General features: G+C 45.2%; 1 protein-coding gene across 6 annotated transcripts in view; it reads right to left on the bottom strand.

Moving 5' to 3' along the window:
* The window catches only part of KALRN (kalirin RhoGEF kinase), a 534,707-nt gene that overhangs the window by 15,424 nt on the left and 496,579 nt on the right, over positions 1-22,704 (bottom strand). For 2 of the 6 annotated variants that reach the window (XM_075511728.1, XM_075511733.1), the window contains 6 exons: positions 19,016-19,254; positions 17,866-18,113; positions 14,497-14,620; positions 13,094-13,153; positions 2,609-2,636; positions 1,968-2,139 (listed from right to left, as the gene is read on the bottom strand). In XM_075511728.1, the coding sequence (XP_075367843.1) occupies positions 1,968-2,139; positions 2,609-2,636; positions 13,094-13,153; positions 14,497-14,620; positions 17,866-18,113; positions 19,016-19,254 (871 nt within the window). Of the gene's footprint in view, positions 1-1,967; positions 2,140-2,608; positions 2,637-13,093; positions 13,154-14,244; positions 14,329-14,496; positions 14,621-17,865; positions 18,114-19,015; positions 19,255-22,704 lie in introns of those variants that run through there. The other 4 variants (XR_012777086.1, XR_012777087.1, XM_075511729.1 and 1 more) reach the window with 4 other exon arrangements.

Genomic DNA, 22,704 nt, shown 5'->3' with positions numbered 1-22,704 from the left:
TCCTAATTGCCTGCCAGGCAAATCTACTTGTCTGCTGTGGCCTCAGAGGAGATGGGGAAGGATCACTCAAGAAGCAAGCAAAGTCCAGGAGCTGAACATTTGCTGCGCCTGCCCAGAGCTGGATGCTTAGACTCCATATATCTGGAAAGATTGCCCCAGGCATATCTTTCCTATCTTGGGAGATGCTGAGCTGCTGTGCCTCTGCAGTTCAGTCCAACACACGCCGGACAAATTTGGCTTCCCACAGATGCAGAAGGCAGTCACGCAGCACAGGGTGCCTGACATTTCTGGGAAGCTTCAGACCCCTGGATCATGTGCCGTTGATCTAATGAGGCTGCCAGGCCCCCGGTCAGAAGGCTGGACATCTCACAACAGCTACGGATAAAGAACGTCAGCGCTGAGTTTGTGGGACACACTCAATCTTTGGGTCAATCTGAGCAAATAAACAGCTCTACAGAGTCTAGTGAACTTATAGCAGGTCTGTACATAGTCACTTCGGTTTCCATTGCAGTCTTCAATATACAATTTAAGGGAGTTGGCCTGAATTAAAGGATTTTGCTTGTGTAACTGCTTTAGCTGTACTGGAGACCCAGCTTAGAGTCAACAATAAATTCCCTTGATGGCAAAAGTAGACTAGTTCTTGAATGCATAATCTATTGGAAACTGCAGAAAGACATGGTTGCTGGTATAACTGCCTGGACACTGCAGCTTTTGCTGGTCTGACTATGCTGGTTTAAAACAGGATAGAAATATCCCCTTCCCCCGCAATCTGGACACTCATGCCAGCAAGATTTGTAAGACAGCCACTGCTCTGCTGGGCCTTTCCTTGGCAGGCAGTGTCTTCACTGAAAAACCAATACGAGTAACAAGACAATACAAGTGCTGATAGTGCACAGGGAGCCAAGGCACAGGCAAAAGACTGTGATGAAAAACAGAACCCTGTATGGAAATATGCCCCCATCCCAACCCCAGCCAGAAGCCTGAAGATGAGGCACTAGCGATCTGCTGAGTAATGGCTACAAAGACAATTTTGGGTGCTCTGGGGTGGCCACACAAGCCAATGGTCTCTGAAGGAAGCTCTTGATCAGATGTAATTTTTTTAATTGAACATGTAAAATCCCTTCTCTCTTAGTGTTCATTTTTACTTTCAGTGACTTTGTACTCCCTGGATTCATCTCAGCCTGAGCCAGAAGTGCTGAAAAGTTTGCATGAAAGGTTGCCTCCCGGAGATTTCCACTGCAGTTTGGCCCAAATCGCTTATATAAGCTGCAGATGAGCATCCAGCAGCAGGCTGTTACCTGGCCTGAATTCAACTCCAGATCTTTTTGGATCTCCCCAGTGCTTGTGGTAAAGATGGTTTTCCTCTCCCCAAGCCAAGCTGGGAACATCAGGACAAGCATCCTTCTGTCCAAGCATAGCCAGATGTAGCCTTCCCAGGAGCACGTGTAGGCTCTTTTAGGAACAGCTGAGGAAGGGCTCAGGAAAACTGCAGGAGTTACCCCCTCTGCCCATGAGTTGAAAAAATGCCCAATGTTACAGGTATTGCAAGCCAGTAAGGGCTTGCTCTGCTTGACTCCCGTTCCTACCAAAGGTGAACATGGCATCAAACTCAAGCAGAGAACATGGAGGCACTATTAGCCAAACTAATATGTTGAAAACATTAATTGCTTCTGGCTTGCAGCTGGCTCAGGAGGTCATGGCCTCCTGAGGCAGAGCACAACCCGAGCAAGCTCACGACTGCCAGCAACGCACTCTGTGGATATAGTTTCTGTGGGAAACTATAGCGCTATGCAAGCCCCAAAGTTTGACCCTTTCTAGCTGACATGTGGTGCAGCGACGTGCCAATACACCATGCCAGACTTGATTAACTGCGTTTCTAATGAGCCTTGTAGCCTGGCTGGTGCCATATTTGAGGGCAACATGACTATCATGACCAGCTATGCTGGGATCCAAAGGCAGGACCTTACCAAGATGACACTGTGTAAGTGGCCGTGCTGTTATCATTGTCAAGAATGTTTTGATCTGGTCCTTTCCAGGTTATTGTTGGTTTGGGCCGTCCACAGACTTTACACTGCAGCATCACTGTGTCGCCGAGCAGGCAGGTGATGTCCACTAACGGCACAAGAAACTCTGGAGCCACTGGAAAAAAACATGGGGACACAAACATGACACCTTCTTTTAATCTACAGGCGAGGATGTTCCCCATACAAGTCTAGAGAATACATTATAGGACCAACTATGGGATCTGGATCCCAAACAGCTGGGGGTCCTGGGATTATGTTACCAAAACTCCCCCTTCACTAAAAGCCAGCTGTTGACAGCTCAGCAAAGGAGGTAGGGGAGACTGTCTGCCCCGCTCAGCCCTGTGCTCTGGCAGGAGGGAAAGACTTTGTGAAGGCAGATTTGGGGGGGTTCAGCCTCGTCTGCGGCCCCGGGCTGTCTGAGCCGAGCAGCCAGTAGAAGGACCGCCTTCCCTGGGGACTGAGCGGTGGAGAGCTGCCTTTGCTGTAAACGCCGATGGGTGCAGAGCATGCTGTTGCACTGGAGTAAATCACAGCTGCTGACTTGCCCCTCCGTGCCAGTCAGTGCACAGCTATCCTTAACTCACCTTCTTGAATGAAATTGGGGTTGATTATCTGAAAAATACAAAGAAATAAAAGCATTTATTTTTCTGGACAGTGACAAAGAAACGTCTGGTTTCACAAGGTACCGTGGTGAACCTGACCAGAACTGCAGAAGTGCTGACCAGTGGCTACAAACCACCTCGAACAACCAGCAGACACAGCAAGCTCTAGTGACAACTGAACAAGCCCGTGCACAGCTGGGAAAGTAAATGGAAGCTACGGCTTCTTGAACTCTGATAAAGCATCACAGGTAACAGGCATAACACTAAGGCTGAGGAGGGTGGACATGCTTTCTCTTTACTTGGGTGATAATGCTCAAGCCATTAACTCTTCTTCCCGGAGGTGGTTTGTGCCCCCCTGTGCCCAGTTCCAGACCCACATCACACAGCGCCTGCAGCCACCATGCACCTGGGGCGTCTCACCAGCACTCTGGCCACTAACCAGCTTTGGGGAGACGTCTTTTAACTTCTGCTCAGCTTCAGGAAAAAAAGGTAAAGCACTAAACCAGAAATACTGCCTTCTTTTTGCCTACTGGCAAGTATCAGTCCTGCAACAACTCTTGGTCTGTCACAATGAGTAAAATTTCACTCATTTCATTGGACTGCTGGAAATTTTCCAACCTGAAACTAGGTTTGGATAACTGAGAGTTATTTTATCTAACTAGTTAATTGATCAAGTTAGCAAAGACTTGAAAAGCTACTGTCTCTCCGTGGCCTATATATGGCAATTACCTCACGTAACCCTGGAAGCAAAGTTGAGAAAAGCAAAGACGACGCCACTAAGTTCTTACATGCAACATCAACCCTGACTACATAGTTGTGTACAACAGTATAGAGGTTTTATCCTCATTAACTGTTTTAATAATCTCATAAGGTCTTGTTATCCAAATTCAAACTAATAATTTGATATCAAGCACCATAAACACCAGTGTTGTTTATCTCGCCTTAAATATCTTTGTTACTATCTATTTCAGAGCTATTTTGGAAGATGCCAATGAAGCAGTGACCTAATTCGTGGCCTGCCAAAGCTGACGGGAGTTTTTGCAAAGACTCAGAAACCAGGTCACGAAGCAGAAGCAATAACCCTTCAAAATAATGTAGATACATCTTCAAGATTTATATTTTGGCTTTATAAATAGTTTTCCAAGGTGAATGGCTCAGGGTGCCATTCAAGGAGTCACTCAAGCATATTCAGGTTCATTTTGGTTTCATAGCCCTTCTTCATAGCCCCAGGCAAACCTCTGGTACCAGCACTGAGACCTCAGGGTCTGCTTTCTCCTATCACCACCAGAAAGTCCAAATGAACCAGGCATAACATGGACTTGCCACTCACAAAGGTTCATTTTTCCCCATAGAAACATATCTTACATCAACAAATTCCTCGCCATCTGAGACTGAGACTATCCTTTGTCCTAGCAACAGGCAGAATTTGATCCTTCAGGACACATCTACAGAGAACACAATGTTCATGGTACCAGCTGAAACAACCAGTCAATGCCAGTGCTTTACACTCTGCGCTCCAGAAACGCGTAGGGGCTGCTGCTTGTGGGCAAAGCATGTTTCAGTCCCTACCACATAGCCAGTCAGTCCTAAAGGTCTGTACCGGGTGGGCAAAAGTGTGATGGTTTGGACTCTCACATGCTCCCAAGAGTGCTGAGATTTCAAATGTTTCATTCCTGGCATCCTAGAAGGAGCCAACCTCTGGCTACATCCCTGGAGAGGACTCTTTGAGCACTATTATTATAATTAGGGCTTCTTATTTTTTAAAGCCATGTGGGGGGCACCTCTGCAGCAGGGAGGGTGCAGGAGAGCATGCCACCCCTGTGATGGGATGGGATGGCATGGCTCGGCTGGGCTCGGCAGGCAGGAGCCTGAGCGGGTGAGAGAGCTGGCCAGGCTCTTTGGGTCCCATGTCAGGTCTTCCTCCTCCTGGCTGCATCTCCTGGCCCTGGTTTCACCTGGGAAGCACAAAGCCCCATCTGAAGGGTGCAGCTGAGCACCGACGCCAGGACATGGACCTCTGGCCAGCCACCCCAGGAGCTTCCGAGAGGATGAAGGTCTCAGAGGCAGCGATTGCTGCTCTGCAGGGTCCAGGACCCACATACGGCCCCCTGGATCCTGCGGGCAGGAAGAAATTGGGGTGCAAGAGGGCACTGGATGAAGAAGAACATCTCTCCCACTGTGCATGTGGAAAAGGAGAGATGGATCTTTGTGATTAAGTTGTATCGCTCACGCAACATAGCAAAGGAAGAAAAAGCTGTTCTGTGGATAACCATTGCTTGCCACTTTTCACTCAGTGAGACCATCTATTTATCAGCTGAGTAACCCCAGGCATCAGCTCATTTGCACATACATCTTCATTTTTGTAGTTTTCGGCTTAACTGGAATACACATCTATCCCTCGAAGCTCTCTCCTTCCTTCCCTGCAGCATGCACTAAATTCCCTTATTATTCACTGATTTCCATCCTTGTAGGATTAGAGATCAGGAGAAGGAAATGCTCCTAACACTTTATATTAATTTTATAACTCTAAAGAATTCATTAGAAAATGCAGCTACAATGATGAATTTAATAGATTATATCTATAAATAAATAATGCTACATTTCTAATGACTTCCAGGGCACAATAATTTATAGTAATTGCCTCACCAATGGTTTTTTTTCCCTTGCCTCACCATGGGAATATCAGAAAGAAAATTACCACTGCTAGATAATATTGGAAGAGTCTATGGGTAAAATTTACATTTCCTTTGCTAAAACTTCATCTGTTAATTAATAAACGTTAATTAACAACACCCCCACAGCCACGTCGCAGCTTTTGCCTGCTGTAAGCTTAGACAAAAATAAAAGCCTGTTTGCAAGAGAATGTTTAAGTGCTACCAAAGTGATTTCATACATCACTTAATTAGGGAACAGGATTTGGTCTACTTTGAAGGAGGCAAATAACGGGGTGAGAAGGGCAGAAATAGGAAAGCAAAGGTTCACAGCCAGACCTGCGGCCAGAATCCAGCTCCGCTGGCTCACACGTCTGCTCCCAGACCCTGGGGGTCTGCTGCCTCTCTCTGCAGGCCGGCCGGGTTTCCAGCCCGTGGGCAGATGGCAGGAGATGACAGACTCCACAGAGTTCTTCTAGATTAAGTGCAAGACCTTTAGAGATTATATCTTTGTTTGCCAAATAGGTTTTTAATCCCCGTGGGTGGAGAGGAGCCTCCAGAGCGTGGCCCCGCTGCCCTCGGAGGACGGGAGCTCACGTACCGCTTGTCCGCACAGCATCCTGCCGGTGCCGGGGCTGCATTCCCTTATGGACGGACTTGCCAAGCACCTCCCAGAGCCTCTTGAAAATGATGGTGTGTGCAGAAAGCTGGAAAAGCTGTCAAAATCCATGCAAGTAACTCTTCTCCATTCTCTGTCTCAGGGCTTTTACAGAGATGAAAGCCAGGCCGCGTTGCTCTGAAGAGCAGAAGTCCCTGCCAGCGAGGGGCCCAGGGCGGGCTGCTGGCGAGCAGGGTGAGGTGCTGTGCACCGAAATGGGGATTACGGGCAGGGGGGTGCAGCTCCCCCGCCGAGGCTCTGGGGCCAGCATGCTGCACCCACGGCACATGATGCTGCCAGAGATGCTTGCATGGGCAACACAGTGGGCTCCAAATCCAAGGGACCTCTCCCTCAGAGAAAAGGAGGTGAAAAACTGCTCTCTCCAGCGTCTTTTCCCCCTTTTTAAAGCCCCTGCTTGCCCTGGGGAGCTCCCACACAAGCTGAAGGGCAGCGGTGGTGTTTGTGGGGGTGATGCAGGAGCCCTGGCTTCTGCACATCACTCCCTCAGGGAATGCTCTGCACTGCTTTGAGATTATCAGGTGGAAAAAAAACCCCTGCTGGTTATGTGGCTTTTGTGGAGTTTTACTTTTCCTCTCTCTGAAAAGCAACGTGAGGCTCAGCCCTGAAATCCCACTCAGTCTGTAGCGGTTTGAACGAGGATCTCACAGGCTGGCCCTCAGCCAAGCATCCCTGCCCATGGTGGCCGTGAGCGGGGGAAGGCGGCCCGGGGTCTCACGCTGACAAGGGCTCCCTGAAGAAATCCCAGCAAACACCACCTGCAGCAGCACTGTGGCTGCCAGTCTGGCCTGCGACCGGACAAACTCATGGGGATGGAGCTACCCAATGCAAAAACTTCTCACACCATCTTCAGCGTCAGTCCACACCAGGCAAACGCAAACCCTAAGGGATGAAGCTCGGTTGGCAATGCAGTCACTCCTCAGGTAAGAAACACAGCCGGCTCTTTTTTCTAGGAACATAAATTCAGTTGAAATGAGATAGATTTATTTTTTCCAGTGGATGAAATACCTGTAGCCTGGTCCAGGGTAGGGGAAAACTTGTAACACTCCCTCCGCGGCCAGGAGAGTTTCTGTTTCCCATACAATGACAGATGAAAATGGAACCCCCACACAAGGTGACAAAGGCAGACCATGAAACGGCCTCTGCTCAAGTGACGTGGGGTCTAACGCTGACCAGGCAAAGGCAGGGAGCTGGAGGGAGGGGGGGTGAGATAAAAAAATGGGAGGACGGGTCAGGGTTATTCAATAAAAGAGCCAGAAATAGACCTTGCTTCTCCCTCCTCCAGCCTGTGCTGTTTCAGGGCTCAAACCAAGAAAGGCACACGAGGCACGCACCTGAATGCCTTTGGGGACCTGCGGGGATCTAAGTCACTTACATCTGACTTAAGTGTAACAGTCAGGCTTTAGAAAAGCAGCATAGGTGCTGCATCCAGCCACCCCGTATTTGCAGTACTGGGCCACTTTCTTCCCGGTTTGTTAAGCTCATGTTACAAAGATAGAAAGGCATCTGCAGCAGTAGCAGCAAAGTCCACTTGCAAAGTGACTCTGACCGCCCTAATTCTTAGCAAGAGCTTATCTTTCACTTGTGCACACATGCTGTATCTGGTGGGGAGCGACAAACCATCCTGCAGTGCCAATGGCCAGTCCTGAAACGCTCCGCAAGCACAGCCTGGCTGCCTGGGAGGGCTTCTCGCCTTGGCTAGGGTTTGCTTCTTCATTGCAGAGATGTCCTCGCCATGCCTAACCCACCTCCCTGGAGGAGGCTCAAGGCCAGCCCAGACACACGCAATGCACAGAAGGGCCCAGCGGATGCCCAGATTTTTCCAATGCCCCATTTCAGTCCCATTTTAAGGGACTGCATCAAAAACAGGAGTGAGAATATTTTTTCCCCCAAAGCATAAGGCTAGGCTGCAAACCAAGCCCTCTGTAGTAAGATCCATGCTTTATCTAAACAGTAGAGGGCATGTTTACTCCAAGACAAGCAGCTCAGCATTTTGTAAACACTTCATGGCACTTCTTGTTCACTGAGTTAAAATAAAATATTGACGCATTTACATATGCTTCTAGCAGAGTCAGCAGCATGTTCCTTGCTCCCTCACTCAAAAAAAAAAAAAAAAAAGAAAAATATTAATAATTCTCAGAAATAAATGAAAAGCCAACTCTAATTTGTAGGAAAAGATCTATCAATCCACCTCTGACTAGGTCAACTTTTACTTTGAGACTTTTGGGGGGACAAGCTCACAGCGTCACCAGCCTTCCCTCCCCCAAAAAGCAACAAATTAACAAGAGAAATTTCTTGATAAAAGGAGCAAATAAGGATCCCGCTACACATGGGTAGATGCTACCAAAGGGAAAACAGAATTTAAAATGCGATAATGGTATCTGATGAAACATCCCACGGCGTCAGCCTTTTGGTGGGGATGGGGGATGCCTTCTGGCACCCAGCATGGACGGGCTCAGCTGCCTTTGAGACTGATGGAGAAGCTACAAGGGATGCGACTTGTACATGCATCCGTGCAAAGCAGAAGTCCTCTTGCCCTTGTCACGCTCTCGCTGTGAGGCCCTAATGGCTGGTGTGCTTCAATGGCTGTAGCTGTGGGATGTCTCTGGTACTCCAGGCACCGTGTTGTAGCTCTCTACCCCCTTCCTGCAGATGAAGGAGGTCACTTCTTCCTCTTCCAAAAGCTAAACCACAGCGCCTGCGCTGCCAGGTCAGGCTATGTCACACCTGATGAGCCACCTTCCTGGTCAGTCTTAGCAACCCCTGCCCACTGAGGGCAGCAGGACAGTGGTGTCACCCATGGAGGCCACCCCATGGACACATGGGAGGTTCTCAGTATTGTACTCATTCATACTGTGATAACAGGCCAGGAAAGGTTTCTTACCAGCATTGTACGAGCTCCCGCAAAGAGAAGTATGTTAGATCTGCTCTGGAGATGGTCAACAAAAGGCAGGGGGTGAAAGCATTTGCCTAAAGCACTTGGGAATTCTTGGCCTGAGCTGAGTGTTGACTTGGAGCCAATGCTGTATCCACCAAACCATTATTCACTCAACCACTTGGACTGTGGGGGTGCTAACACAATGTTCTTCCCTACAGTATGTTTCCTAGTGCTTATCTTGCTCTAAGTATCTCTGAGTACTTCTTAACATGCTAAAATGTCATAACTGAAAAAAATAGATTATGAAACCCAACTTACATACCTTGGCAATAGCCCAGCTCATTAATCTAATGATGGCAGTTCCACTGACTTGGGGTGGGCCTGGACTTCATCTCTCCTTTGCACAGCTAAGAAACTGGAACAAACGCTAGACACTTGGTGACAGTTGTGTGTTGGTCAGGATTACTTGTAACGCACTGCAGTTGGAGTCATGCTGTGCGAAACAAGATGTCTGGAGCCATGTCAGATCCCTACATGTGAGGTCCACACCAAAGCCTGGAAGAGCTGCTCCTGAATTTGGAGAGGTTTAGCTCAGTTAGGTCTTCTGACTGCTGGAAGGACATTCACTTAGACAAGAGAGGTAGCCTGATGGGATCTGCACAGTTGACTTATGACCCCGTCAGCCATATCGAAACCCCATGAGATGTTACGACACAGAATTGTAGGACAATTAGTTGCGTTGTTGTCCAGGACCCCTGACTTGGGTGTGGACGATATTTACTGATTCACAAGGGCATACACCTTCTTCCCAGAAGCAGAGCTGCCTGTCCCCGTGCAACTAGCTACAGACGTGTGGAAAGGGAGTCTCTGATCTTTCTTAAATATAGGTTACTCCTATCCCTCACGTGGCTACACATGCTCCTTAAGTGCCTGCTCCTACACTCACATGCCTGACAGGTGAGTTTGCACCTTCTGTTTTGAGAAACAACAGCACAAAGCAGAAAACTAGGGGGAAAAAAACAAATTTCATTTCCATCCTTATGCGCTTTCATTACATATTAATAAACAAAGAGAAAAGAAACAGCCACCAAGAGATACTATTTCTATTCATAATTACAATGAATGGAAAATCCTCCAGGGCCAGCATGTCCCTGTGTAGGCAAAAACACAGTAATGGCATTTTAGTTCTTTTAAACAGTCACCCCGTATTTCAGTTTCCTGCTCTCACTATGGATGTTCTCCACATTGCTTTCTTTTTATGTTTCCCCTTGAAACAAAACAAAGCCAAAGCGCTCCAGAAATCTGGAATCTACTGAACAGATACGTGGTATTTTATAAACAGCAAGCAAACCTAGATCTGAAAGACCACAATAACTGTGGGACATCATGGATGCTATGACCAGCTTACCGACTTCTTGCGCAGTGAGTAGGCTGGAGGTAAATTGCACTGACATTTCCAAGTAATTAATACCGCTGCTTTGCATTTAGAGACTGCTGTCTCTATTCCAGCACTGGGTGCACGTTCTCATGCACCATGGGAGGAGGAGGGATGTCAGGGGTGACAGACCTATAAGAGAAGCCAGGTGACTTGCCCTGTTATTACCTGGCTGTAATAATAGCTACGGACGACTCCTCCTTAATGACACAGGTAGGGCCTCATGCACCTCTAAATGTTGATGGCCAGGACACAGCTCTCCTACCGGCACTCCCAGTGTCTACAAAATCGGTCACGAGCTGAGCCAGGTGTGAGGACAAGGTCTTCCCCCTCCTTGGGCAGCCAGTCACACTGCCTCCAGCTCCCCTGGGAGCTCACCCGTGGCTCTGCTGGGACGTACCATGCTGAGTAGGGAAAGGAAAACCAGGTGAGCTACTGATTTTCAGTGCACATGCAGGTTGGGGTGGAGGGGTAGCATAGCTGTTTAACAATTATTTAAGCCTAGGATACAAAGCCTGAAAGACCTCATCCAGGCTCTGGCGGTGGAAGAAGTGTCTTGACTCTCTTTTAATGAGAAAAGACTTCAGCTCCCAAGGCCTTAATATAGTTCATTTATCAACACGTTTGAAAAGGAGCATGAAAACATCCATAATAAAGGGACAGGGAGGACAATTGTGGCTTCCAGTAGCGAATACCCCAGACCTTTACAGACTAGACTTCCCCATGGCCGCTTCTAGGGCTGTTTCCCTCATGAGCATTTTAGCAACTTGCCCTTGCTCTGCTCCCTCTGGATGACTTTGTTTAGTTTACACTGGGTATCAGCAATCCCTCCCCCCAGTATTTCTTAGCCAGACCAACGAGCTGGCCGCACTCACTCCAGGCTGCAGATGTGCTAAAACCAGCACAAAGCGAGGGCTGTGCTGCTCCTTGCAGGGCAGTGTCACCTTAGGTTGGTGTTAAGGCACCCCCAAAATTGCACTCACTCACTCCCCTTCTGCCATTTTAAACATTTGCTCAGCCCCAAAGAGTTTTGCTCAGAAGCAGACTTGAGCTTTCCAAGCCATGAGGAACATTGTGGCTCCTGGGGACTGCAGTGTGGTGCAGTGACACTGTCACCTCCAGTAAGTGACCTGGGAGATACAGGACGGGGTTTCTGAGTGTAAATCAAGTCACATACCAGGCACATCGTTACTCCCCCAACAGCAGATTCATACCACAGCCAAGACTTCAAATTAGGGTCTTTTGGTTTAAATAGAAAGGGTCTTACCTCCTGAACTGAGGAGCAGGCAAGAACAGTAGACTGTATCATGGTAAAAAACCAAATCAAACACAAAGACCCACGTGGAACATGCCAGAGCTGACTAGAAATGCCGACAGAGTAAGGACTCCACTGACAATTTAGAAACATCTGGTTTTCCTCCTATTGAGCAAAGTCAAAACACAGAAATCCTCTGCAAAAAGAATGGTGGTTCTCACCCAGGTCTGTACGTTACACCTGTATCTCAGCCACCTTTTACTCCACAGGGCAATTTCCAATGATCTAAGGCTTACACCGACTTATGTGCAATAACTGGGCACTGCCTTGTAACAAATACATATACTTGCAGTTGTTACCTGTGACTGGCAAAATGCTCTTTGAAAATGCAAACACGCTCCTGAGAATAATGCGGCTTTAGTGGTAAGCACCATTCAATCTCCAGGATGTCAGCTGGGTCAAAAGCTTTCCTTTAGTACACATCCCCTTCTCAAAGATGTGTTTATTGACGCCAACACAATAAAATAAAAGAGAGCCTTCAGGTTAAGAGCTGAGGTGGTGCATCTCAATACACTTCTCCCTCTTTTTTTTTCCTCCAGGAGGAAGATCAGCTTTCTTTTGCGGGATGTTGATAGTGCAGCCTGGCTAACAGCATCCTGGAGATCTCCTAGGACACACAGATATCCCTCTTCTCCAATGACCTGCCCTGTCATCTCTACAAAATCACTTATGTCTCTCTGAACCTTGTCCTTGCCTGTTTCAGTGGGAAGCTCTTTCAGCCTTGGTACAATGTATACAAATGCTTGGTGTGCTCACTACGCGCAGAAAAAAAATGGGTCCTGCAAGATATTGAGGAGGACCAGATATATAACTCTTATGATTTTAAGCTCCTTCAGGCTCTCTCAACAAGGCATGTCTTGGTCACTCCACTAGAATTGGTGGCTTCACGCTGGAAAAAGAGTAGTATAATGTGTCATAATTTGGGTCCACCTCTTTGATTCAGCCTTGTCTGTGATATGGGCACATTCACGCAACCAGTTTTACCATTCTGCTTCCGTACCTTTATAGAAATGCAATTTCCCACTCTGCTAGGAGAAAAAAGAAAGGTTGTCTTTTCTGATCTTCTAGATAATTTAAAGCACTAGTTATGATGCAACAATGTTTGCTCCAGTGATTTATAACACAAGCCTGACTAGCAGCTCAGCACGTATTGCCAGGGCAAGGGGTGTTTTAATATAGAAAGCTTCTACATTTATCAGCAGTTGACATGCATGCATTATCGTTTCATTGAATGAGGTCCCAGGTGGGAAACAGCGACTGAGGATGGCTACGTGAGCCTCCAGCTCAGCAGGAGCTTGTTCCTCAGCTTCTTCCACTGGTCCCATCACAAAGGCAGCCCAAACTCCAGTTCACCACTTCGTAAATCAGAATTGGCGATTTGTGTGACTCACGCTTAATTGGCACATATGTCCACGACCGATACAGACCCACCAGCTCCCCTTTCAGCAAAGGCATTTCAAAACGGGCACATGTTCTTGGAAAAAAAATAATCACAAGGATGATTGTCTCTACCTCCATGCTAGTATTGGGGTCAAGGTCATCACACTCTGATTCCTCTGAGCTGTTTGTCTCCTTGTTTGGCAGCATGAAGAGGGAGAGAGAGAACAAGAGATTAGAAGAGAGATTGGTTAGACAGGGCAGAGCAGCACAGGAGTTGTGAGCAGCATGGAAATGGGTAACAGTACAGAAAATGCTCTAAAAAAACCAAACAAAAACCAAACCGACAACAAAACAGGGGAAGCAAGGACAAAGACATGCTTTTGCCAAAGAAGAGGCAGTGATTCTGCAAGTCGTTCAGGTAGTAAAAACAGCGAGGAAGCAACAGGAGGAAGAACGGTGGCCACCATGCTGGAGCAACCGCTTCCCTCGGGCCCGGTCCTTCCCCGCTGACCGCAGGGCGGCTGCGCAGGGGGTGCGAGGGGCGCCCGGGGCGCAGTGGCAGGGTTCCTCCCTTTGCACATGCCATGGCTACTTCACTAGGCTTACAAGACGGAAAGCCTCTGCAAAGGAAAACACTTAATCATGGGCTCTCCTGGAGAGGGGTGGATCCAAAGGACATGCTCAAGTGCTTTCCTGAATCAAGGCTGGGCTTTGGTTGTGTCAAAACCACAAGAGTTTGCTTGCCTCTGCTGGGAGGGAAAGCCCCCGATTAGTCCTCAGCAGGCCTCATGGTCGGTTTATAGGGATGGATCCTCTGAGTTGGAGCACAGTAGTCAGGCACCCAGAGCAGAAGATGGAGCTTAACCCCACAGTTCTCAACCTTTTCCATACTGGGAGATCTCAGAGAGAGAGAGACAGACACAGACACGCACACAGACGCACACACACAGACACACACGAGACCCTCTCCTGGCAAGACAGAGTCAGCATCTCTGCCCTGTCTGATAATGTGGAAAGAAAAAGGTCATTGAGACCATCTCCCCAGACCAAAAATCTTAAGCATCTCGGGTTGAGAACCCCTTATCTTAAGATGTGGTGAAATATTGGGCTAAAGAGAACTCATCAACTTCATGGTTTATCCAGTGGCTTTCTCACTGCTGCAGCTGCTCTGATGGAGCTGCAGATTGGGCTAGGTCAGCGGTCAGTAAATCACTAGTGTCCCAATTTTAAGAACAGTTATTTAACCATATATATAGTTGGGTTTTTTAATGAAGATTACTTACTTGCATGTAGGATGCCAGGAAAAAGAAAACGAAAAACAAAGGCTGCATTTTATCTTGCATGCAAAAATCCTGCTAAAATGGATACTACAAAAAAAGAAAAAAAAAAGATAACTAAAGTGGAAAAAAAACCCAAAAAGCAAAAACCAAACCCAAAATCGCCGCCCCCTCCCTCTCTCAGGAGAGGATGCTATAGGGGGTGACAAGGATGGGAAGCAGGAGAGCAGCACACAGCTTTCAGATGGCCTTACTCACTTTAACAGAGACTTTGTTCCCCAGAATATCCTTGGATTTACGTGGCCCATTGGCTTCATTTTTGCCACTGCTCTCCTTTTCCGCCCGCTTTCTCATGCGCAGGGTATGCCATGAACATGACTTCCTGTTGTACCAAAAAACGCAGCAATCAAATGGCAAATCATAGCAGGAAGGAAGGATTTGGAAAGGGGAACCAGCATCCACATTCGCGATTACTGCAATTCCCTAGAAGGTGAAAGCCACCGGCAATATGCCTATCTCAATCTGAGCAATGAGAGTTGAAGTTAAAAACCAAACCAAACAGTTCTGCGAAGCAGATGTTGTGCCACACTTGCTGTTTAAATGCATGGAGCAGGAAAAAAATGCCCATGATGGAAGCAGGCGACTAGAACTTGGTCATATGGTTTCAGGGACTTGCATTGCCACAAATCGAAATTTATTTTATTTTTGCTACAGTTAAAAGGTCAATTCGGTCCTCAGTCTTGTTGGTTAAAAGCAGTGAAACAAATAGAAATACAGGAGAATGGTCTTAATAGATTCCTCAGTAGAGCAAATAAAAAAAAAATTAAGAAATTGAAGGTGTTGCTCCCTACACGTTGCTCAGAACATGAATAGCTCAACAAAGAGGAGCTACATCATTAACTTTCCAAGAGATAAGTCATTTCCTAGAATGCTGTGCTTCTCAAGACCAAGAATTTCCGATTTGATTTTGCCAGTCTGGTTAGAGAGGACATCAGTCAGCCCATGGTTTTTGGCTAGCATCACAGCAGGCACGATTTCCAGTACACTTTTCACCCCTCATTACTGCTGCTATGACCTTACTCTTGGAAAAAAACAATAATAGACCATGTCACCCTTTGTAAGAGCAATGCCGTGTTGACAACAGAAATTGCATATCAAAGCAGACATAAAAAAAATAAGAAAAAACCAAAACAGTTCTTAATATGGATTTCATTTGGTTTAAATAGTGGACGGGTTGGGGGAGGATTTGGGAAAGGGTATGTTGTCCAAAGCAGAAAGCTCTCAAAACAGCAGTGTGATGAGCTGGGATCCAGGTTCAAAGCATCTGCCCACCTTTAAGTCATGCAAATTTCATTTGCATGTTTAAGCCCAATGTTTGGCACATGTCATGTCTACAGTACCTTGATACATTTTACAAAGCAAGTTGCATGTAATCCAACGATCACCTGCGATGCCAATAAAATGCAGTATGTTAGCAAGGTAGGACTCAAAGGACGCCCCACACAGCCAACGCTCCCCCATGAACACTGCATCTGATTCCTAAGTGGTTTTTGGTTATACTTCAGCACCTGATGGGAGCTGTACAATAGCTCAAATTGGAAAAAAAAAAAAAAAGTAAACTAACAGCCTCCCAACAGCTGGCTGCCACCAACACAAGACTGAACTGGGTCACATCAACTGTTTTTGCAAGCAGGTTTAGTGTCTCCACTGCACACAGCTGGCACAGGCAGTCATGTTTGAGCACAAGGAGCACCAGAGCACCCTACACGTCTCAGCCGGACAGTAAATGCTGTCTGATATTTGGGCATTTCTGGAGGAGGTCCAAATTAGATGTGCAGAGCAGGGGAAGTTATCCAGCACTTCAGAACTGTTATGTTTTTCTTTACGATATGGTAAGAGTCAAGGACGTGGCTGATGGGCTCCCTGATCTATCAGTGAATAGTACATGTTGCCAACACTACTGGATCAACCACATATTTTGTGTACCATATTTGTCAATAGAGAGTTTTATTACTTATAATAATTAGTCAATGGGATCTGGCAGACTAGACAGGGCTGAAGATAACACCTGTTCCAGGTCATTTTTTTACCCATAGAACTTGTATTATTCAAGTATCTTTTTGGTTTCAGGGTTGTTGTAGCTGTTTGAGTCTGAAAACATGATTTAAGACTTTAAATCTTACTGCAGTGAGAAAGACAGAAGTTCGATGCACGCGTCTTTCAATTTTGTTACGCCTTCCGGGCCACAATTCATACGACTACATAATTTGATGCAGAATTTGACTGTACAGCTGCCATAAAATCAGAGTCTTCACCAGGAGCCTGGTGCCGTGGGTGAATGTAAGGGCACGTGGTTGCCTATCGTGGTTAGAGAGGAACCCGGGAATGGCCGTGGTGGATGTCCAAGAGACATGCTAAGCAATTCCTTTGGCTTAACATGCAATTCATAGTAGCATTCATTACTGACTGACAGGTAAAGTCATCATTTCTCTTAACTGAAACTGCAGCAGAGATCAAATTATTATTTTTAGTGAATCTGTCACAAAATCTTTCCTCGTGTTCAATTCTGCACCTCGAGGTACTCATGTAAGGTAACACAATTTGTAGTATACATCATGCATTACCATCTAGTCATTTTGGATGTTAAAAGAAATCAACAGGTATTACTGAAAAGAGGGTTGTACCTTCTGTATTTAATACCAAAAAACCACTTTCTTGCATTAGTCATTTCAGACTGACAAATTTCTAAAAATCAGAAAAGAAAAATATATATCCACACATTTGTTAAATAAGCAACAAAATGTTATAAACAAAACAAAAAAAAAAACAAAACCAAAAAAGGGTCAAACTAGTTCTTTTACCTCATTAAAACATGCTCATGGTGAAAATTTATTTTACATATTTAAAATAGTACATTTAAAATTAGTTACATTACAGGTACAATGATGAACATTGCGACTATCCATTATATTGCACAACCTGACTTCATCAATATGAGTTTGTTTCCTTTCTTTTTTTTTTTTAAATAGTGCAAAATACTTTATACAGGAATGTACTTGGATGGGGGTCTTGCAAACAAAAAAATATATTACAAAAGTTACTGCAAACAGAAAAAAAAAACAAAACAAACCAAAACTAAAAAAAGATACAAGCTGTACAAGGAAATTGCCATAGACAACAAAATTTCTCCTCCTTGAGAAGCGAGCCTCAGTCCAACACGGGGCCTGGATTTTTTTGTGTTTGTGGTTTTTTTTTTTTTTTTTTTTGCTAGATGCTGTTATAACCAATATATAGATTAGTAACTTAATACAACATAAATATAAGTCCAGTCCAAGCAGGTCCATGTTGGTGTAAAATGGTGTAACGTAAAACATATCTTTAACCGTCTATGGTTTTATTTCTCTCCAAAATATAAACAAAACCCCATAAAATGAAAATAAGCAAAACCCGAGCTATCCACCATGGCTGCCCGACGCTGCGGATTGACCACTCAGCTTGTTCCAATGGCACTGTAGATAAAAATCAGCAGGAATTCCCTACCATTTGGGTTTGTTTATTTTTATTTATTTTTTTTTTTCCTCAAAAAAATCCACATAGTGCTCCCAGCGAAGCCAACATGGCACTTACTTGATGCTTCCGTCGCTATTATCTGTAGTGGATTTAGTGAGGGGAGCCAAGATATTGCCAGGGATCCATCCTTCAGCGGCTGGAGAGTGGTCGTTTGCAGGCTGGTACACCAGGAACATGTTCTGCTGGTTGACAGCAAGGATCTGAACCACCTCTCCTTGATTCACACAGATCTCATCCTCCTTCAGTGCATAGTAATCTTTAATCACCACCATGGAAGAGGTCCCATTGCACCCTCCCAAATCAGTCTGTGAAAATGGACACAACAGAAACCGGTGAGCAGGCGGCGCTGAGGAACCTGCCTTTTCCAGCAGCAATCCCTCCACTTCATTTCCAGCCTAACTGTACCAGGGAAAAAGATACAAAGCACTTAAAGTTCACATTGGTAGAAAAGGATTTTAAGGATCTAAAAGGCGGCAGTAATCTGGTACAAATGAGCCTCCTATTTCATATTAGATTTCACAGCTGCTAGCGATGGTGCCCCAGACATGTTCTCATTTGTACGGTGTTACACGTGAATGATCTGTGCTGAGCCAAAGGGGGGGAAAGACCAACAAAGGCTCAACATTAGAAGCCAAACGAATACTCATGCATCTCATGATCTTAAATATAGGTCATATTGGAAAGTGGCTTTGGTCAACCGCAGCCAGCAGCAGGGTCCAAACACCGCTGATGGTTACTGACTCTTTGGTGGTTTGTGTGCAGTGCACACGCGCCCAAATTATAACCTTCAACTGGCACCCTGCGAGCTGTTACGTGGGAAAAGGTCTAAACTCTTCCGTACCATCACAGTAGACCTCTTCAGGAATGGGTGGCTAATGGATATTAGAGAAGCCTGAATATTGCTGCTGCCAGTACTGCAAACGGATATTCAGTTCACCAGGTCTGCAAACACAGTGCCCCGAAAAACACTGGGATCAGCGCTCCGGGCTCCAGTGTCAGGCTCTGTCTCCATTTCCCAGCTGAAGTGCCACCTGTCTGGATGCCAGAGCTTTCACAGTCTCACAATCCCAAATCCCATTTTACACCATTGCTTCAGTATGTTGATTCCTGTTGACCTGGTTAGCTGATAATTAAAGCTAACTTCACAGATCATCTATGGTATAAGAAGTGGGCTATGAGATCATGTTTTATCAGATGAGCTCAGTACCTTGCTTTGTTCATACTTGTCTCCGGGCTGTGAGTGTTCATACCCTGTGCTGCCGTTGGAGGTAGATATCTTCAGGGGTGGGAGAGATGGGTTACGGCTTGTAGCCTTCAAAGGCTTCTCAGACCCTACTGGAACAGAAGAATAGGGTCTGCTGTTGGGCTGAGGGACCCTACCGGTCTGGGGCCTCAGCACTGCTGAGCTACTTTCTTTGCGTTGGTACTCTATGGGAGACTGTAGCGCTGCAAAAGAGGACAAGAATTAGCTATGTGCTTTCAGTGACGTTGCAAAGGGCTGCAGAGAGCGTGTGGGGTGATTCAGTCGGAACAGACACTTAAGTTGCAAACCAAACAGGAACAGGAGATGCCACCCATGGAAGCACACAGCGCGTTCATGGCTAGACAGGACGCAAGCATTTTACGTTGTACTGTGTGTGAACTGAACACAGCACTCCATGCTACTGTGAAGAACAGCTTCTCTAACCAACACAGTAGGCTAAAATGTCATTCATAGCATACATAATTGCATTCATTTTCTTTGAAATTGCACAAATTAATCGCCTCCTGTAGTCAAAATAAAGGAAAGCCTGAATAAGAGATGCACAGCTCATTTACAGTGAATTTTGCTACCATCAGAAAACACAGGTCAAGACCCGCAAAAGTCTCATTTGCGTATTCCCAAGACACTGTGACTACTAAATGCTCTTCAGACATGATGCACTGCAACTTGGCTCTCTATGTGCTCTCTATATTAACTACTTTGGTTCAAGGAAACCGCTGGAAATGACCAGCAAGTGAGGACGTATAGATGGCACGAAGACATTAACCCCAGCAGTCCAGACCTCTCCAGAAAATACCCACAAGCAACATTAAACAGCTTCATAAGCCTTAAAAAAAAAGTCTGCTTGTGAGAGTGTACATTTCATAGTCATGGAGAGAGCTTACACTGGGAAGAGGAAGGATAAAAATGCCAGATGGTAAAGAAATAAAGAATTTGTTATATTTGGAGGAGAAGGGATCAGGGCTGGGACTCACAGTGAATGGGAAAGAACAGATTTGCTAGGCTCAGACTACCATCCCCAGACCTATGGGTTTGGTTTTTGCATGTCATGTGGCTTTAATGGATGATTTATAGTCAGTTAATACTGTGTACATGCCCCAGACTAAACCTACTGGAATGCAGAGAGACTAGTCTAGCAAGAGGCAGACGGAGGACATAATGTCACAGCGTCAGCCCAACCAGGGAACCATAACAGAAGGAATGTCTTTCCCAACAAGAGGAAAAGGACAGAAAACCAGAAAGGTTCAGCACCACACAGCATACTCTCTAGCATTCCCCTTTCTGAGAAAGGCAGGACTACAAAGAACAAGACACTAAAAAAAAAAGAAAAATCCAAGGAGGATGCCAGATCACCTTTTTCTTCAAAAGGACACAAACATAGACCTGTAGCTATCTGGAAGATTACTTGGCTCCAAAACCTACGCAGTGACCCTTGTCACAGCAGTGATTCATATTTATGCCACAGTGACTACCAGTTTCACTCGCTTACCTCAACTGCAGCTGAAAATGGTTTAGTCCTGCTGCAGATCAGCCATTGAGGAGAAGGAAGCTTGGGGAGAACTTTGACAGTGATTTTTGACAGCAACTGTGACAGTTTTCTAGTATATACAGTAGATTAGGCTGCAAGGTCTTTAGCAGTAAGACCCGAATGAATACTTATCAATCTATCTCGAAACAATCTATCCTACTCAGTGCTTTTAAAGGGTATTTAGTTGAGTGTCCACCTGTGACTACTACTAACTGTTAATTATCACAGTGATGCCTGGCTTCCAGCCTCCTGTTCAACATCTGTTAGTGTTCTTATGGGCTTCTGGCAAAAATCAGTGTCCACGTACTTGCGTGCTCTCTCTTTCCCTCTTAAAAACCACCACAAAACATGATTAGAAAACAGGTACAGATCAATGGCATTTTCCTTATGAAATATTCCATCAGTGACATATTTTCTTTACAGCTTGCTTCTTAAAGCAAAATGAAAGAACAGTCACTATAGCCAATCATTTGGTGCACAGTCCGTTTCTCAAGCTTAGCAGCTTTTGCTTTTCAAAGGAAAAATATGAAAAGCTTGAATATTACAGTGTAATTGCACCAAGTTTTACATTTATGAACTGTGGCTGCAAATACTATGCTTTGTACATAGCCCTGTACTCTTTAGGGCTTCTCTGTTGAAGAGCGAAAATCAGAGACAGCTTGGGCAAGAACTCACAGGGAATATTTTGTTATTAAGTTTATGCAGCATTGGCTCAGTGTGGATTTAATATGATTTTAAAGACAGAAAACATCCGCTTTAATGAAATGCAAAGCTAAAGAACGTATTTAAAGATTACTCAGCCTCAATAAGATTACATCCTAAAAGCCACTTAAATTGTTCTGGACTGGACAGGCTCTACTGGATACAATACCATTTTCTTCGATCTTATTTATAGGTTTATAGTAAATCCTTAAGCCTGTGGTTTAATATAAATCTATTTTTACTTCTAGCTTTAGAGATATGGATGATTATGTTCCTAACCCACCAAATTCCTTGCTGGCCTCAGAGAAGACAGGCTAAATAGGGGCTATGAAGATGCTTCAGTAGAAAAAGGGGCTCACAGGGCAGTAAGTCCTGGGAGGATAGGAGGGAATATATCAAAAATAAAACAGTAAGAAAGATGTGGAAGGGACAGAAAATCCCTGCAGTACTGTCTGTGGAGTTCTCACAAGGTTTAAAAAAATTTCTGTAGCTAACTATTACTGGAACTTATTTTTATTCCAATAAGCCCTCATTCAAAGCCAACTGCACCAACACAAAACCGGCAAGTTTTGGTACCAACTGGTCAAACCGGAGAACTCAGACTGCTCATCTCACCAATCTCTTTAAGGAATCATTTTACAGTGGTTGTGTGAGGCCCTTTCAATTCCAAGTCATGAAAATCCAGTATCAAGTTTTGGAATCACGGGTGAAACAATTTCCCTTCTCAGCTCAGCCATAGTTTTTGAACTGTCACAAACAGCTTTTGCCTGTAACCCTTTCCCAGTTAACTTTTGAAAAGTAAAACTAAGCTAAATTAAAATTTTAAAAGGACTACAAAACCTTGACGTTGAAGAAAAGGGAACCTCTGTTTTGATGTGAACTGAAAATGCCTCTTCAGATTTTGCAACAAAAAATCCACAAAACAGAACACCAAAACCTGAAATCAAAAAAGCTAAGATTGTGCCAAGCCAAAACATTTTGATTCAAGCAAATAAGATTCCTTATTGAACGTGCATTAAGTTTTCAAATATAGAACTCTTTTCTAATAAAAAAAAAAAAAAAGCTGTTTTGAAATGAATACTACAAAACAATTTTGGAAGCTTCCAGAGTAATGATTCCCACTTTGTTGCTTACAAGCAAAGAGATACTATTTTTAAATTTTTCCTCTAGTCCTGGTTCCCCCTCTTTCCCTCGCCCAATCATGAGCAAGAACAAGTTAAATTGTTAACTGAATTTGATTCCTCTCTGTTTTCAAAATCCACACTTTTCTTGATCATGTCTGGTTTTTGGTTGGTGTCGTCCCTCCCCCCCCCAAACACAGCCTTAATTTGAAATGTTCTTTCAAACCACCCCAAATCTATTCCTAAAGCAAAGCTAACGTTTTGGAAAGGCCCCTGTTCAT

The sequence above is a fragment of the Mycteria americana genome, chromosome 9 (genome assembly GCF_035582795.1).
Source record: "Mycteria americana isolate JAX WOST 10 ecotype Jacksonville Zoo and Gardens chromosome 9, USCA_MyAme_1.0, whole genome shotgun sequence".
NCBI lineage: Eukaryota > Metazoa > Chordata > Aves > Ciconiiformes > Ciconiidae > Mycteria > Mycteria americana.
The sequence above is the reverse complement of the archived record's forward strand: the minus strand, read 5'-3'. Positions and strand labels throughout refer to the sequence as shown.